The sequence below is a fragment of the Nesoenas mayeri genome (genome assembly GCF_963082525.1).
Source record: "Nesoenas mayeri genome assembly, chromosome: 1".
NCBI classification, from domain to species: Eukaryota; Metazoa; Chordata; class Aves; order Columbiformes; family Columbidae; genus Nesoenas; species Nesoenas mayeri.
In genome coordinates, this window is record NC_137541.1 from 183546532 (window position 1) to 183561681 (window position 15150).

General features: G+C 44.0%; 2 protein-coding genes across 5 annotated transcripts in view; both read left to right on the forward strand.

The window, feature by feature from the left end:
• The window catches only part of ITM2B (integral membrane protein 2B), a 28269-nt gene extending 25320 nt beyond the window's left edge, over nucleotides 1–2949 (forward strand). For both annotated transcript variants that reach the window (XM_080357691.1, XM_080357692.1), the window contains exons 5-6: nucleotides 532–682; nucleotides 2238–2949. In XM_080357691.1, the coding sequence (XP_080213817.1) occupies nucleotides 532–682; nucleotides 2238–2326 (240 nt within the window). In that variant the 3' untranslated portion in view covers nucleotides 2327–2949. The remainder of the gene's footprint in view (nucleotides 1–531; nucleotides 683–2237) is intronic.
• Nucleotides 2950–10615: 7666 nt separating this feature from the next.
• The window catches only part of RB1 (RB transcriptional corepressor 1), an 81622-nt gene continuing 77087 nt past the window's right edge, over nucleotides 10616–15150 (forward strand). For all 3 annotated transcript variants that reach the window (XR_013922015.1, XR_013922016.1, XM_080342542.1), the window contains exons 1-2: nucleotides 10616–10813; nucleotides 11067–11184. Coding sequence is in view for 1 of the 3 variants with exons in the window: in XM_080342542.1 (XP_080198668.1) it covers nucleotides 10725–10813; nucleotides 11067–11184 (207 nt within the window). In the remaining 2 variants the exon portion in view is untranslated. The remainder of the gene's footprint in view (nucleotides 10814–11066; nucleotides 11185–15150) is intronic.

Sequence of the window (15150 nt, forward strand, 5' to 3'; positions counted from 1 at the left end):
TCTTGCATTTGGCTTGAGTTGTGACCTGCGCTGTGAAGATGTTCCAGGCTTCCCAAACCCCCTGATCTGCAGCTGGAGCACCCCACAGCCGGCGTGCTTCCTCAGCAAGAGTATGGAGAGCCTGCTCCATGCAGAGCATTCTTCTGCCGACTTCTGTTGGGTGTAGTTCCCACTGAGGTCTGTTGGGTCATTGTTAATTAAGTGACAAATTTGGATAAGAAGTGTAGGACTGATCCATGACAGTGGGTGCTCCTGGAAGGAAAGATATCCTCTCTGGTGGAGACATTACTGTAGCAGGAGGGCAGTGGACATTTTGTGACCTTTTTCAATATACTCATTATGTATTTCTGTAGTGCGGTGCAGTCATGTTTGCACATTTAGAATAAAATTCTGTGGATGATACATGTTTTGAAAGAATTCAAAGCAGATATGTCACAGCCGTGTTAAAGAAACCCAGCGCGAAGTGTTTGTTTTGTACTTGGACCACGAAGAGATGGGTTTTGACAGAGCTGTTATATTTTTGTTCAACAGGCTGGAACGTATTTGCCTCAGTCCTACTTGATTCATGAACAGATGATTGTTACTGATCGCATTGAAAATGTGGATCAGCTGGGATTCTTTATTTACCGCCTCTGCCGTGGCAAGGAAACCTATAAACTACAGCGCAAAGAAGCCATGAAAGGTAAATGTTCCTCCTGCGATCTTTTGTGTTGGCATAAAGTTCAATGCTGCTTGAGTTTAATAAATAGGCTTGATTGTGTTGATAGAAATTATTGCAGTAACCAGCTCTTTGGGCTTAAGTACATCTGATATTTTCTGTGCAGAAATGGAAATAAGTCATTTTATTATTGTGCAAAAGTGCTCAAGGCCTCAGTGAGCCAGGAGCTGCTAAAACGTGTCTGCATGCATGGGTGTGTTTTCTGGGGTTCAGGCTTTTCTTGATGTTTTTCTTGTTTCTTGATCCAACCCCCAAAACCAAAAAATCCTTTAATACGTGAGAAGCCATAACCTTGTAGCCCAAGTGCAGAATGGCAGCTGCTTCTTGTCATTAAAGCCATTTAAAAATTAGTCCACGTCTTCCTATTGGCATCAGTGAAACGAGAGTAAGAGCTGGCTCCATAGGAGAACTGTAGTCCTTGGTACTCCTTCTTGGAAAACGTTTGACAAATGTCATTTGCAAGAGTCTTGACAAGCTATTGAACACTGCCTTAAAATTTTCGCTCAGATTTTACTCAGACTTACTTCTTTTTTTAACACCAAAACCAAAAACAACTGTATGTGATGTGCAAGTGCGCACTGAAACAGTGTAATTGTTTTAGTCATATTGTTGGACCTGACTGCTTGGGAAAACAAGGAAAAGAAATCCATTTTATAAAATTATTTAGAACAATGCTTAAAAATAAAAAGGTCTTAATAGCAAAACCCAATCCAAAATTCAGTATGTTGTGTTAAAAAATGATGAGCATAGGTTGGCAGTGAGCATTGGTTTGACTAAAATTTGGTTGAATTCTGCCTTTCTCAGATTCCCAGATGATGTTGTTTAAATGTTGCTAGTTTGTGCCTTTTTGCCTGTAGCAGCTTATTAGAATAATAGAATCAATCACAGACAGTTTGGGTTGGAAGGGACCTTCAGAGCCCATCTAGTCCAACCCCCCGCAATGAGTAGGGACATCTTCAACTAGATCAGGTTGCTCAGAGCCCCATCCAGCCTGGCCTGGGATGTCTCCAGGGATGGGGCATCTACCACCTCTCTGGGCAACCTGGACCAGTCTTGCACTACCCTCAGCGTAAAAAATTTCTTCCTCATGGCTAACCTGGATCTCCTCTCCTTTAGTTTAAAAACATTACCCCCTGTCCTATCTTAACAGACCCTGCTAAAAAGTTTGTCCCCATCTTTCTTAGCTGTTCCCTCTTTTGTATTCCCGCAAGCGTTTTTACAGATGCACAGAGAGGGAGACTGGGAACTGATCTGGGTCCAGACTAGCCAGTGAGGGGTTCTGGCAGGTTGGCTTTAACTAAACCAGGGCTGTGATTTGGTTCACCGCACTGTCAGGATCGTTGCCTGCTTGTTGATTTTCTGCGTGTGAATGTGTCCCTACATGTGCTTCCTCTGAGAGAGGGGTCAAGGAGAGGTGGTTCCGATTTCTGATGACGTCTTATAGTAAATGTAAAACTGTTACATCTCTGATGTACCTCATCCCCTCTTCTGTGTACCCTCCCTTGTTCTTTACACACAGGGATTCAGAAGCGTGAAGCTGTCAATTGCCGAAAGATTCGACACTTTGAGAACAGGTTTGCTATGGAAACGCTCATCTGTGAACAGTAATGAGGAATGTTACTGGTCCGGGAGACTTTAAAAGCTACAGTATGACCCCGCCCTGTGTGTGCAGTGATTATTTTTTAAAATCTTCTTTTATGTAAGTAGTGGACAGGGCTTTATTGCTGAACACCTTCCATACTTTTCATCTCATGATACATGTAAAATCAATACGTTTTAGTTTTTTCTTTATTTTCAGGTGCGATGTTCTTCTTATATTTGAATAGCAATTGTATAAAGAATTAGTTGCTAGTGCATTTCATGTGATGCATCTTGAATACTAGGAGGAAGAGAAAGACTGAAATATCCACCAGTTTTTAATTAAGTAAAATTGAAAAGAGTTATTAATGTACAAATGGACTGCAAGAGCTACTTCTACCTGTAATATTACCTGCTATATAGTTTGTTACAGCATATAGACAAACCTGTATTTGACTCTCCCTAACGAAGTGCAATTTGTTTTGGTTTTAAAATATTGTCATATTTACCTTTTTAGATTGATTTCTGACTTGATGTTTTAAAATGGCAAGTGTTTGCTGTAACAATCTTTTAGAAAATTAAGAAGTAACTTATGTTACTAACTTGTATATAATCCCTGTATGTGCAATGGAAAATAAATCTTATAAACCTGTTTGTCTAAAAGTCTTTTGTTTTCTTTTGCTATTATTGAGGTGTAGGGGGGGTACAGTTAAATTTCAAGTTAAAATTAATGCTTTTTACCTGCAGAACTATTTTTAAAAGTGAGAAGATAAAATGGAATAGGTGATGGTTAATAAATGAAATACAAACAAAGCAGCAGGCTTTTCTCTTCCTTTTTCATTTAAAGGCTGTATTGTGCTGCTTGCTTAAATTCTGGGTTGTTATTTCCACCGTATGTAGAGCAGAGATCCAAAGCGGACTTACAGGTTGTTAATGTCTGAAATGCCCGTCCTGAGTATTTGTCAAATGTACAGAATCTAGAGGGTGTCATGAGCCAGGCTGACCCAGCTGAGCACCAGGAGCGTTCACTGGGCCAAGTATGTGAAGCTCTTGCCCTGTGCATTACCAAGAGAAAGTGCAGATTGCTGACTAGAGCAGCCAGTTCACGTCTCTTCCATCCCACATGAAGGACAACCTTAAATTGTAAGGTTGGTACACGCTTTCATAAAATTTGTAGAATTAGTGGTAGTCAACGGTGCGGAGTCTAGTTGGAGGCCAGTATCTAGTGGAGTGCCTCAGAGGTCAGTACTGGGGCCAGTATTATTCAATATATTCATTAATGATTTAGACGAGGGAATAGAGTGGGCTATCAGCAAGTTTGCTGATGACACCAAGCTGGGAGGAGTGGCTGACACGCCAGAAGGCTGTGCTGCCATCCAGCGAGACCTAGACAGGCTGGAGAGTTGGGCGGGGAATAACCTAATGAAATTTAACAAGGAAAAGTGTAGAGTCCTGCATCTGGGCAGGAACAACCCCAGGTTCCAGTATAGGTTGGGAAATTACATATTAGAGAGCAGTGTAGGGGAAAGGGACCTGGGGGTCCTGGTGGACAACAGGATGACCATGAGCCAGCACTGTGCCCTTGTGGCCAGGAAAGCCAATGGCATCCTGGGGTGTATTAGAAGGGGAGTGGTTAGTAGATCAAGAGAGGTTCTCCTTCCCCTCTACTCTGCCCTGGTGAGACCACATCTGGAATATTGTGTCCAGTTCTGGGCCCCTCAGTTCAAGAAGGACAGGGAACTGCTGGAGAGGGTCCAGCGTAGGGCAACAAAGATGATTAAGGGAGTGGAGCAGCTCCCTTATGAGGAAAGGCTGAGGGAGCTGGGTCTCTTTAGTTTGGAGGAGACTGAGGAGTCACCTTATTAATGTTTATAAATATATAAAGGGTGAGTGCCACGAGGATGGAGCCAGGCTCTTCTCAGTGGCAAACAATGATAGGACAAGGGGTAATGGGATCAAGCTGGAACACAAGAGGTTCCACTTGAATTTGAGCAAAAACTTCTTCTCAGTAAGGGTGCCAGACACTGGAACAGGCTGCCCAGGGAGGTTGTGGAGTCTCCTTCTCTGGAGACATTCAAAACCCACTTGGACATGTTCCTGTGCGACCTCACCGAGGCGTTCCTGCTCCATCAGGGGAATTGGACTAGATGATCTTTTGAGGTCCCTTCCAATCCCAAACATACTGTGATACTGTGTGCTGATCTTGAAGCTGTGGAGAGCTGCCTTCCAGCCAGTTTGCCCCCAGTGTGCACTGGGGAATGGGGTTGTGCCCCCCCAGGGGCAGGACTTTGCACTTTCCCTTGTTCAGCTTCATGGAGTTCCTGTGCTGTCCAGCTTGGAGCAAGCTCAAATATTGCTAGTGGTGTCCTGTGTGGTGCCATCAGCACTTGAAACTGCTATTCTTAAGGTGAGTTTGAACTTCTTTGCGTCATTGGGATCTTTGTAATGGCAACTGTTGTGGGGGACAGTGCAGGATAAGAGGTATCGTGGTACCTGGTGTTTCGAAGCTGGTTGCAAGAAAAATAACGGGAGAGAAAAAAAAGGAGTAACACTCAAAAAAATGGAAAATTTTCCCCAAAATCCACTTCTAAACTTCCATAATATGGCAACTGACTTGTCTTTCTGACCAAGTTTTGAGCATTGATGTATCAGGAAAATAGAAGTATTTAATAGAACGTTTGTATATTTGCAAAAAAAACTGTTTCAACTGATTTTTAAATAATATGTACCGTAAGTGTCCAATTCTTTTGTTTTAGATTAATTCAGTCAAGAGGCTTTGGGCTAATCTTATTTTTGTTCTCTTAAAGGATCTTTTCTTAATATAGTGGGAGGATGCTCTAGTGGGTTTGGAGCCATTATACAACTGTAAACATGCTATCATCCAGCTTCCTGCTATTGTGAACGTTTGGATTGAGATAAAATAATTTGTTTTAAAGGAAGTTTCTTAAATACACAATACATTTTTTTCTTCATCTGCATTTGGCTTAATTTACAGTTAGTCTTAGTGTAGGTGCATTATATATAAAATGAAAAGTATAATTGTTACTTTCCACAAGCTGGACTTTTTCAATCCATTCTTGATGGTGCATGGCGGTCATGAACATCAAACAAAGCCTCATGTAGATGTGGGTTAGATGCTTGTGTATAAATGTTATTTACATAGCTACTCTTTGGTATAGAAGTAAGCAAGCTGGAGGCCCCCCTGGGTCTGTAGCTGCAGACATTCAGGATGTCGCATTTATGTGCCTGAAATAAAGGTGAATTGTATGTCAGGAAAGGGTGACTGGTGTGTTCTTTGGAGCCCTGTATGACACGAAATTCACGCTGAAGTACTTTTGTTTCCTAGCTTTTTGTGAGTGTACTGTTCCTATTTCCCATAAGTTAAACATGAACCTTGTTAATTTTTAAGCGAGCCTCGCATCATCTTTAACTTGTTTTTAAAAAATTGAGTAAGAAACTGTGATCTGTGGTGTGTCCTTTAATGGAGCAAATGAAGCTGTTGGAAGAGTGGCAAGGCAGGGGGAGAATTGGATTTGTACTTATAGACGGGGTTTATATGGTGATGCTGCACGCCTGTGTCCCACATAACTTCTGAGCCTCTTGGATAGTGGAAATTTCTATCTTATCAGTAGCATGAAAATAAGCATGGGGAAGGACGGAGAAACACGTGTGCACTGAGGAAAAGCTCCCAGCGTGTGCTCATGTCTTACTAATTTACTTACTAATGCCACGCAGTTTTTATGAGAAGAAGACCTAAAACACCCTGACTGCATGAAAAGCTCCTGTTGGAACTAATGCCCTCGGGACACAAATCCATGGAAAAAACTAGCTCTTAAAAAAAGGATATAATAAACACAGCTGTGCTATGCTGAAGAAAAACACATTTCCAATCCAATGAGTTCCACAAAAGGGTTAGTATAAAAATGACCTCATTGGACAGTTATCTTTGCAAATATTTTTAAAACTCCTCATAAGAAAGAAAACTAATCCTAATGCTGAGACACACTTTGTCATTGAAGCAGCAAAATCAAAGAAGTGCCACTATCCTATGCCACTGTGTTTATTTGGTGGAGGGAGCTGTGCTGGCTCTGGGGGGTCCCAAACAGCCTCTGAGGTTCAGTAGGTCTTTGGATGTGTAAGGCGTTTGTCACCAGTAGGTGTGCATGATCTGAGCTTGCCAAGTGTGATAAAAGCTCCGAGTCTTCCCTCCTCTAATTGAAGTCTTGCAGCTTTAGTAAAGAGCCACGGGGCAGGTTTTGGCATGAAGAAAATATTGAAGGCCTGCAAGAAAGAAAATGCAGGAGTTTGGTCATCTGGTGCAACATTGTCCCCTCTGTAAAGGTGGGTACACGCTTTTGTTCACATGAGTTGGGTGGGAGGATGAATGTCTGACATGCCTCTGTTAGCAGAAGCTTGTGGTTTAGAAATACTAGAAGAGCTGTACTCTCGCTGACATTGCTTGTTCTGGTTGTAGGAGAATATTGTACTGTTATGGAGGAAGTAACACAGAGCCTGTAACGCTGTTGTTGTATTATGAGTTTCCTGGATTACTATACACAAATGTTTCTACCTACATAGGGTGTTTCACCGCCATGGTTTGGTAAAGAAAGTCATCATCCTAGGCGCACTCCTAACAGAAAGAAAAAAACAAAGATCGCGGGTTGGTTTAATTTGGAGAAATGCCTATGTCTGTTCACTGTAGGCTATGGCTGCCAATTTTCAATTGGTTTTCAGGTTACTGATTAAGGTTAATTCGACTCCTGAGAACCGCTTCCAGTAGAGGTTATTCTGCGTCTTGTGAGTTTAGGAAATCTCGGAAGAGGCGGCATGGGAAACATCCTCACTGGGGAGACGGCCAGCAGCAGGACGGGCGTTGTCCACGCCGGAGCACGTTTCTCACATGGCAAGAGGAAGCAGAACTTGGGACTGAGCAGGATAGGAAGGGAGGGATAGCAAGGGGGTCATTAATGTAGCCCTCTAATTGCCAGCAACAAGATGTTTGTGGTTGGCTGGTCTATTGACCTCTATTTTGTCATCAGCTGGCAATGCCAGCCTAAATGAATGGCCGTGCAGAAGGGGTGCAGGATGCAGAATGTGTCTGGAGTTAGAAGCGCTTTGCCTGCATCATGGTACCTGCTTGGCAAAACCTGTGGTGTGATGCGGCTGTGCACACGCTGGGGAGTGGAAAGCAGGACTCTCACCCAAAAGTCCATCTGTTACTCCAGTTGGTCCTTCTTAAGGCCTGTAGGGCAGCAGCTGGAGAAGAGCTACCCCAAAGGGAGTGGGGACAGGTCCCTCACCTCCTTGGTGGGTTATTGAGAGGGACAGCTGAGCTCCAGGGGACACTGATGGCAGGGGCTGGTGGCTGAAAACTAAAGAAGTAGCAAAGCATCTACCATATCTGAGCAGTAAGAGTCGAAATAAAAAGGCTTGGTTTCATTTCCAACGAAAGCATGACTTCTATTCCCACTGGCAATCACCATGAAACTATAGCAACAGTTTTAAGAAAAAGAATTAAGATAATAAAATTACTTAGGATTTTTTAGCAGCTGGAAACAATGAGTCAGGAGTGCTCGACTGTGCAATGTTTTGCAGACTCTCATCTGTCTATGACCTACGCTTTAAAAGCTGTTGTAGCAAGATGTTTAGAATAAAAATATTGTCAGGTCAGATGAGAAATTACCATTAATACTTTATTTGACCTTCCAGTGTTTCCTTTGTTTCTTTTTCTTTTTTTTCCCCCCAGTAAGAGCTGCTTTTTTTCCTTCCTTTGCCATTTTATTCCAAAAGCCCAAGGGCTCCATTTAAAAGAGAACATTTCAAAATACAGGATTAAAGCATTGAAATCAGTATATCCAAAATGGGGGGGGAAAGCACAGCAATTTACATATAGTTTTACACATACACATGCCTTTCTTTGGAAGCAGATACATATATGTTAAGTCATCTTAATGCAGTTTAGATGTTGTTACTACCTCTGAGCCTTCAGGATGGAAGATTAAAGGTTATTGTAGCTTGATTCATTTCCTGTCTCCCTTCTTCTCTCTCCAGTTGTAACCTGAAGCATTGTATTTTGGTTGTACCTGCTTATGGAAGGAGCCCTAAGTGCCCTGCTTGATGAAAAAGTGCATAAAATTTGACTTGAGAAGGTGATTGGCATGCAGACAATTTTAGAAAATCAGTATTTACACTGAGGCTGGTTGTCAGCTCTTCAAAACAACGTGATATTCCCTAAGCACGATTGCACAGGGGGGTGTGAGAGCAGTAAAAGTCTGTGCCTGTCATTTGGATGACCTGGGGCTTGGCTCTAAAAGCATGTTGAAGCAGCTGTGAGGGAACCTACCCAGGAGGGTGTGTTTCCTTCTTGCTGACAGCTGGGAGGGTCTACATTGGCCTTGACCATGTTTTCTGAGATGCTTTGCTCTCATTTTAAATTCTTCTGTGCTCTTAAAGCCAGTTGTGAGGAGAAGGCAATGTACTCATCTGCACTTTAGGGGTTTAACTTACTATTCCAAGCTGGTAGATCTGCCTAGTTGTCTGGGGCTCGACTGTAGGCGACACACAGTTCTGGACTTCAAACCTTCCATAGCATATGGTATCATCTGATTACAAGAAGGATTTAAATGTGCCTAAAAGCTGGCTAAAATTAGTCACAGTTTTCCTAGAATCACAATAAGGAGTGTCTGAATCCCGATATACTCTACAATTCGAACATTTCATTTGGAGTTTATGTACTTTTATTTGCTTCAGAAGTCCCATTTGTTCTGTATTCGCTTTAGTGGAATTGGTTTAATTCTAATTACAAACCAGAAAAATGGCCTGTTCTCCTGTTTTTAATAAGTTAATGGATATAAAGAAAAAGCCTGAAAAAATTAATAAAGCTTATGAATCTTAAAAATACTAGTGAATTTTTATTGTATACCATAGTTGTACTTCTTTTTTCTTTTCAATCCAGAACTTTGACAGCAACCTCACTAAAACTAGTTGCTTTGCAGATGAATGATAAATATGTGCATGTAGTAAGAGTCCTTACATACAAACATTTTGGATTTTTCTAGGAAGTCATCATCACAAAAATCTGAAATGTGCTTGTTTGCAGCACTGATCTGCCTTCTAAATGTGGATATGCGACTGGAGACAACAGAGAAGATCTGCAAGATCTGTGAATCAGGACACCGGGGATTTGAACCTCATGGACTTAAAATCCAGAAGATGCCCAAAGACTAGAGAATTTATTGCATCAAACTTAATTGTAATGCATACTGTTAAAAGCAGTATTTTAGTTAGGAGTTGGATGAATGTCAGGTCATAAAGGACTTGTAAGTTCTGTTCTGCTCTATATCTGTACAATTATATGGTTTTAGTTTCATATCTAGATCTGTGGTTCTTCCATGTCATAGAGATGATGTATTTGCTGCCTCCAGCTTGTTGAGTACTTAAAATATCAAAAATAGCCGGGCTGTGGTCTCTGGAGTGACTGACGGGCCCTGGAGGATCCATAACGCCCAGGGTGCTCACTTTGTGAGGAGACGGCACTGACCACCTCACCATGACACGCTTTCTCCCTCCAGCACCTGCCTGGCTCCCACTGAGGCGGCTGGACAAGCAGTGTCGGTGACAACCAATGATAGGACAAGGGGTGATGGGTATAAACTGGAACACAGGAGGTTCCACTTAAATACAAGAAAAAACTTCTTCACGGTGAGGGTGCCAGACACTGGAACAGGCTGCCCAGGGAGGTTGTGGAGTCTCCTACTCTGCAGACATTCAAACCCCGCCTGGACACCTTCCTGTGTAACCTCATCTGGGTGTTCCTGCTCCGGCAGGGGGGTTGGACTAGACGATGCTTCGAGGTCCCTTCCAATCCCTGACACTCTGTGATTCTGTGTGACACTCCTTCCCTCGCTGCCTCCTCAGCTTTGAGTGACTTCAGCTGCAAAGCCGAGTCTGGGAGGGCAGGAGACGCCGCCAGACACAGGGCAGACCGGCCGGTCTCGGCCAGAGGCGAAGCCTTCCCGCCATCCCGCCGCTATCGCAAGAAGCCCCGCCCCACTCCGCCCCTCCCGCCAACCACCGCCCTCGCGCCGCGGGGAGCGCCCTCGCTCCCGTTGCCGGGACGCACGAAGCGGAGCCGGCTCCTATTGGCTAGCAGGGAGAAAGAAGCACGTTCATTGGCTTAGCGGCTGGCGCGGGCAGCTTTTTCTTCCGGGTTCCGAGGCGCGCCGAGCCGGTTTGTGTGTGTGGGGCGCGGTCACCGCTCCTCGCCGGCGGGCAGGGCGGGGGAGCGGCAGCCGGCCCGGAAGTGACGGCTGGCGGTGACGCAGTTTTCCCGCGGTTTGGGCGGCGGGCAGGGGAGCGGTCGCCGGGGGCCCGTCGTTACTGCCGCCCGAACGGCGGGGCCCAACGGTCCGGCCGCGCGCGGGCCGCCATGCCGCCCAAGGGCCCCCGCAGGGCGAGCGCCGCCAGGAGCCAGCGCGCCAGCCCCGACAGCGGCTCCGCGCCGCCCGCCGCCCCCCGGTGAGCGCCGGCGGGACCGTCCTGCGCGGGCTGGGGAGGCGGCGGGGCTGCCCCGCGGCTGGGGGCGGCGGGCTCGGTCTGCGCTGCCGGGGCTGCTTGCGCCCGCGGGCCCGGGTCGTGCGTGTTCCCGGGGTGGGTCGGTGTCAGCCCGGGGCGCTCGTCAGTAACCAGCGTTCCCTCGTAGCTCAGAGCTCCCGTACGTTGCCGTGTGCTGCTCGGAGTCCCCGTTGCTGATGCCTTTTGCTGTCCCTAGGCTGGAAGTTGGCGAAGCGGAGTTCGTTGCGCTCTGTGATGCGCTGAAAGTGTCAGAGAGTGTGAGGGAGAAAGCGTGGAAGACCTACGAGAGCTTATCGGCTGTGGATGGAGCTCTGGTGAGTACCTGCTGCTGCTTGTAACCTGCCCATCTGCTGTGGTGTCTGTCCTGTGTCTGAGTTAAAATACTAAACATAACTTCACTGCACTGGGGGCCAAGCGGCTCAGAGAGCTGCGGTTGTTCAGCCTGGAGAAGAGAAGGCCCTGGGGACACCTTATTGTGACCTTTCAGTACTTACAGGGGCCTATAAGAAAGATGGGGACAGACTTTTTAGCAGGGCTTGTTGTAATAGGACAAGGATAATAGTTTCAAACTAAAAGATTCAGGCTAGACATGAGGAAGAAATTTTTTTACACTGAGAGTGGTAAAACACTGTCCCAGGTTACCCAGAGAGAGGTGGTAGATGCTCCATCCCTGAAGACATTCAAGGCCAGGCTGGATGGGGCTCTGAGCAACCTGATCTAGTTCAAGATGTTTCTGCTCATTGCAGGGGGGCTGGAATATATGGCCTTTGAAGGTACCTTCCAACACAAACTATTCTATGATTCTCTAAGTGTTCTGCGGTCAAGGCTTGTGCAGTGTGACTGCACAGTCAGACCAAAGTTGGATGTTACCATGTACATGTCTATATAAAGGGGTTTCTATATATATCCCATTTTTGTTAATGTTTTCCTGTAAAGGTATGGACTCAAGAATTCTTTTAGATTGCTAATAAATGGCATTGGAAAACAACACTATGTGATCAGCTAATTCGTCAAACCGCAAGTTATTTCAAATATGTCTGAGTCAGCTTTATATGCGTCATCTCATTGTGTGTTTCTGTGTATTACTTTCTGCTGCATTCTTCATGAGGCTGCAGAAAGGGTGTGAAGAAGGCTATTGCAGAGAAAAGGGTGATTGCATGTTAAACTTTTTTTTTCTACTACATAATATTAATCTGTATGTAGTTATCATTGAGATATTTCCGTTCAAAGTTAGTCATTTGGGCAGGTATAAACACATCAAAAAATTATGCCCTTTCTTGATTTTTTTTTCCCCCTCCCCTTCTCATTGCATTTCTGCTGTCTCAATGAGCTGACTGAGAGAATGGCTACAATACAATTAAGTCATGACCAGCACTTTGTTTTACAGACCTGAATTAGATTTAAAATACCTAGCTGGGCTATTATTCCCACTGTGTGTCCTAGTGTCCTTGTATTTGTTGCAACTTTTGCTTATTCTTTTGCAGCTTGAGCTGACTTGCCACAGCTATGGCGTCACTAGTAATATCTTGTTTGTGTGGTGTTTTTAAACCACAGTGTGGATATACCAGCTCTCAATGCCTTTGAATTTCACAACACAATACAGTAACAGCAAGGGAGAGAGACTGTGTACAGCTGGTAACTGATACAATTTCTGGCCATGGATGTTCCCAGGGAACGTTTAATTAAAAGCATAGCTGAGCTCCTCTGTATGAACCAAAACAGGAATAGTCAGCTCTATGGAGTGAAAAAAAACCAAGGCCGATTTGAGTATAATTCTGCAAATTTTCACTTACAGGTGGAGTTTTCTTTTTGCTGACTGTTACCTAGCAGTGGCCCGATAAGATACAGGGCAGCCCTTCTCTTCAGCATCTAAAGGTGACCTATTGTACCTATTCAGAAGGTGGCAATGACTAGATCTTCATTGTGACATACAGCTAGTCTTTAAGGTTTTGCAGTTAAGTCCTATTCTAAGAGCCTTGCAATGTACAGGAAAAAGTGTACATCACATTGTGGTTCAATCATGGGCCTTTTCATCAAACTTTCTGATGTATCAGCAAGGTGTTGAAGTGAGGAAGCTGGTGAGTGTGTTGCTCCACAGGGACCTGGCAAGTGCTGGAGTTGCTACTTCTAGCTGAGACCGGTACAGGCTTCATTTGAGTGTGAAGTCAAGCAAATTAACAGCCTGGCTGATTACTGCTTCTCTTTCCAAGTCAAGCTGTTATAATGGGGAGCAGGGCTTCTCAGGGTGACTCTCTGGTTCAGGTTGCAGGCACTCAAGAGGAGGCTGTATTTAAATACCCACTCCTTTCTCCCTACTGGTAAAGGTAATGTGTTGGAGGTTTGTCCTGCAAGCACTAGCTGTATGAGTTTTTAATCAATGTGGTTCAGTGCTAACCTGTTCAATTCTGAACTGGAACAGAAGAAGCTGCTTATGTAGCAGCTTTCTGTTCTCAAGCAAAAAGGGAAATAGCAGGACAGCAGCTAAGGCAAATACCTACCAGGACACTTCTGTTTAACTCCGTATTTGGTTTGACTTGAGTAAGGTTAAATCATCAGACTGCTGATGAAAATAGAGGTAGCATCTAATGATCCTGCTCTCAAGCAATTTACAGAGCATAAAGACCTGAAACCTTGCTTTCCCTGGCACACTGGCCTTGTTCATTGTGGTTGATCTCAGAACTGTGCCTGCCAAGCCTCTGAGGTTGTGGAGAGGACTGACAGTGCTAACTAGGATGTGATGTGCACAAACATTAGGCACTGTGGTAACTGGCAGAGATTCAGGGTGCAGATGTGGGCTTGGACTTAGTCTGAACACCTGCTGTATCCTTGCTCAGTGAGTGTTTAGTGACTTAAAGAACATGTATTAGTACTGCCTTTATTGGGTTACTTAGGGTATGTGTAATCACGTGCAAAGAGACTCTGCAGACAAGGTATATGCAGCCTAAAAGTATAAAGCAGTTGGTTTTGGCACATGTGCACAAGCTATTGCTAGGATGTAGTGACCTATCAGCCCTGAGCTTCAGTGAGACACTTGAGTTTCTGCTGGCCAGGCAGGCATCAGTCAGGAGAAAGGTTGATATCTGCTGCTCCCTGGAACGAATCTTCTGTGCTGGTACCCTCTGAAGCCACCAAAATTGGCCGATTCCCTGTTTTTTATTCCTTCAGGATGTCACGTCTTTCCATGTAGATATTTTTCTCTTCATTTTGGATCTTTGAGCTACTAATGATCCAACTTCTCTCTGAAATGTTTTATTTCTTATCTTGCATAGCTTTCCACTGCAGCTTTTCTTATAGTGCTCTCAGCTTATCTGTTTCTGCAGCAATTTGAGTCAGGGATGCACCCTATCACTGCTGGGCCTTGAATCTGTGAAACAGCTGAAGCCCTGTGAGAGGTGTGGAGGAGGAGGAAGGTGGCAGGAGGGAGATGGTTACATGACCTTAAAAATTGAGGCTGACTTGTAGTTGGAAAAGCATGGCTTGCAGAGAGGGATTGTTCAAACCACTATAACTGTGTTGAATATGGTGGTAAAGTTTTCCTCTGTGACAGCCAGGGTTTAGTTACACTCTTCTACAGTAACATCATAACTTGAAATCTGAGATAAAACCCTAAATGTTGGTTTCAGAAATGTCGTACTGAATCAGTGCTGTTGGTATATGGTGTGAAGGAAGGTACTTCATGCCTGACCAGAAAGATATTTTATTTTAAAATTATTTTTATATCTGCTGGACTCCTGCACAAGCTCATTATAAACATGGATGTGTATATATAAATAAAGAGCTTTTTGCATCAGTATCATACAAAGACTTTTGTTCTTTCTGTCATTTTTGTTTACCAAACCAAGCTACCTAATTAAACAAAATATTTGTTTTAGAGTTGTAGTTTTTACTGTCTTAGTTTCAAAACTCTTATACACTGACAGTTGTTGACTTAGAGAATTAGCTCTGATGCTTGCTTCTCTTGCACCCTTATTTTTTTGTAACTATCCTGGAACCCATATAATGAATTGATAGTAAACTCCAGATGCAGTAAATAGATTTAGTGGAATTACTAATGTACTTTGAGTAGCATGTGATTATTGGTGTAAGAAAGACTAGGAGAGGTAATGGAAGCCATACTAATATTGCTAGTAAAAAGTTTAAGGTGTTTTTGTGTTCTGCTACTGTTTATTTTGATAAAGAACAACAAAATGAGAATCTGAAGTAGCATATTGGGTAATGTAAGCAGGAAAAAGAAACCTGAGTGAATTGTTGCTTAATATTTTGGAGAGAACCAACATGAG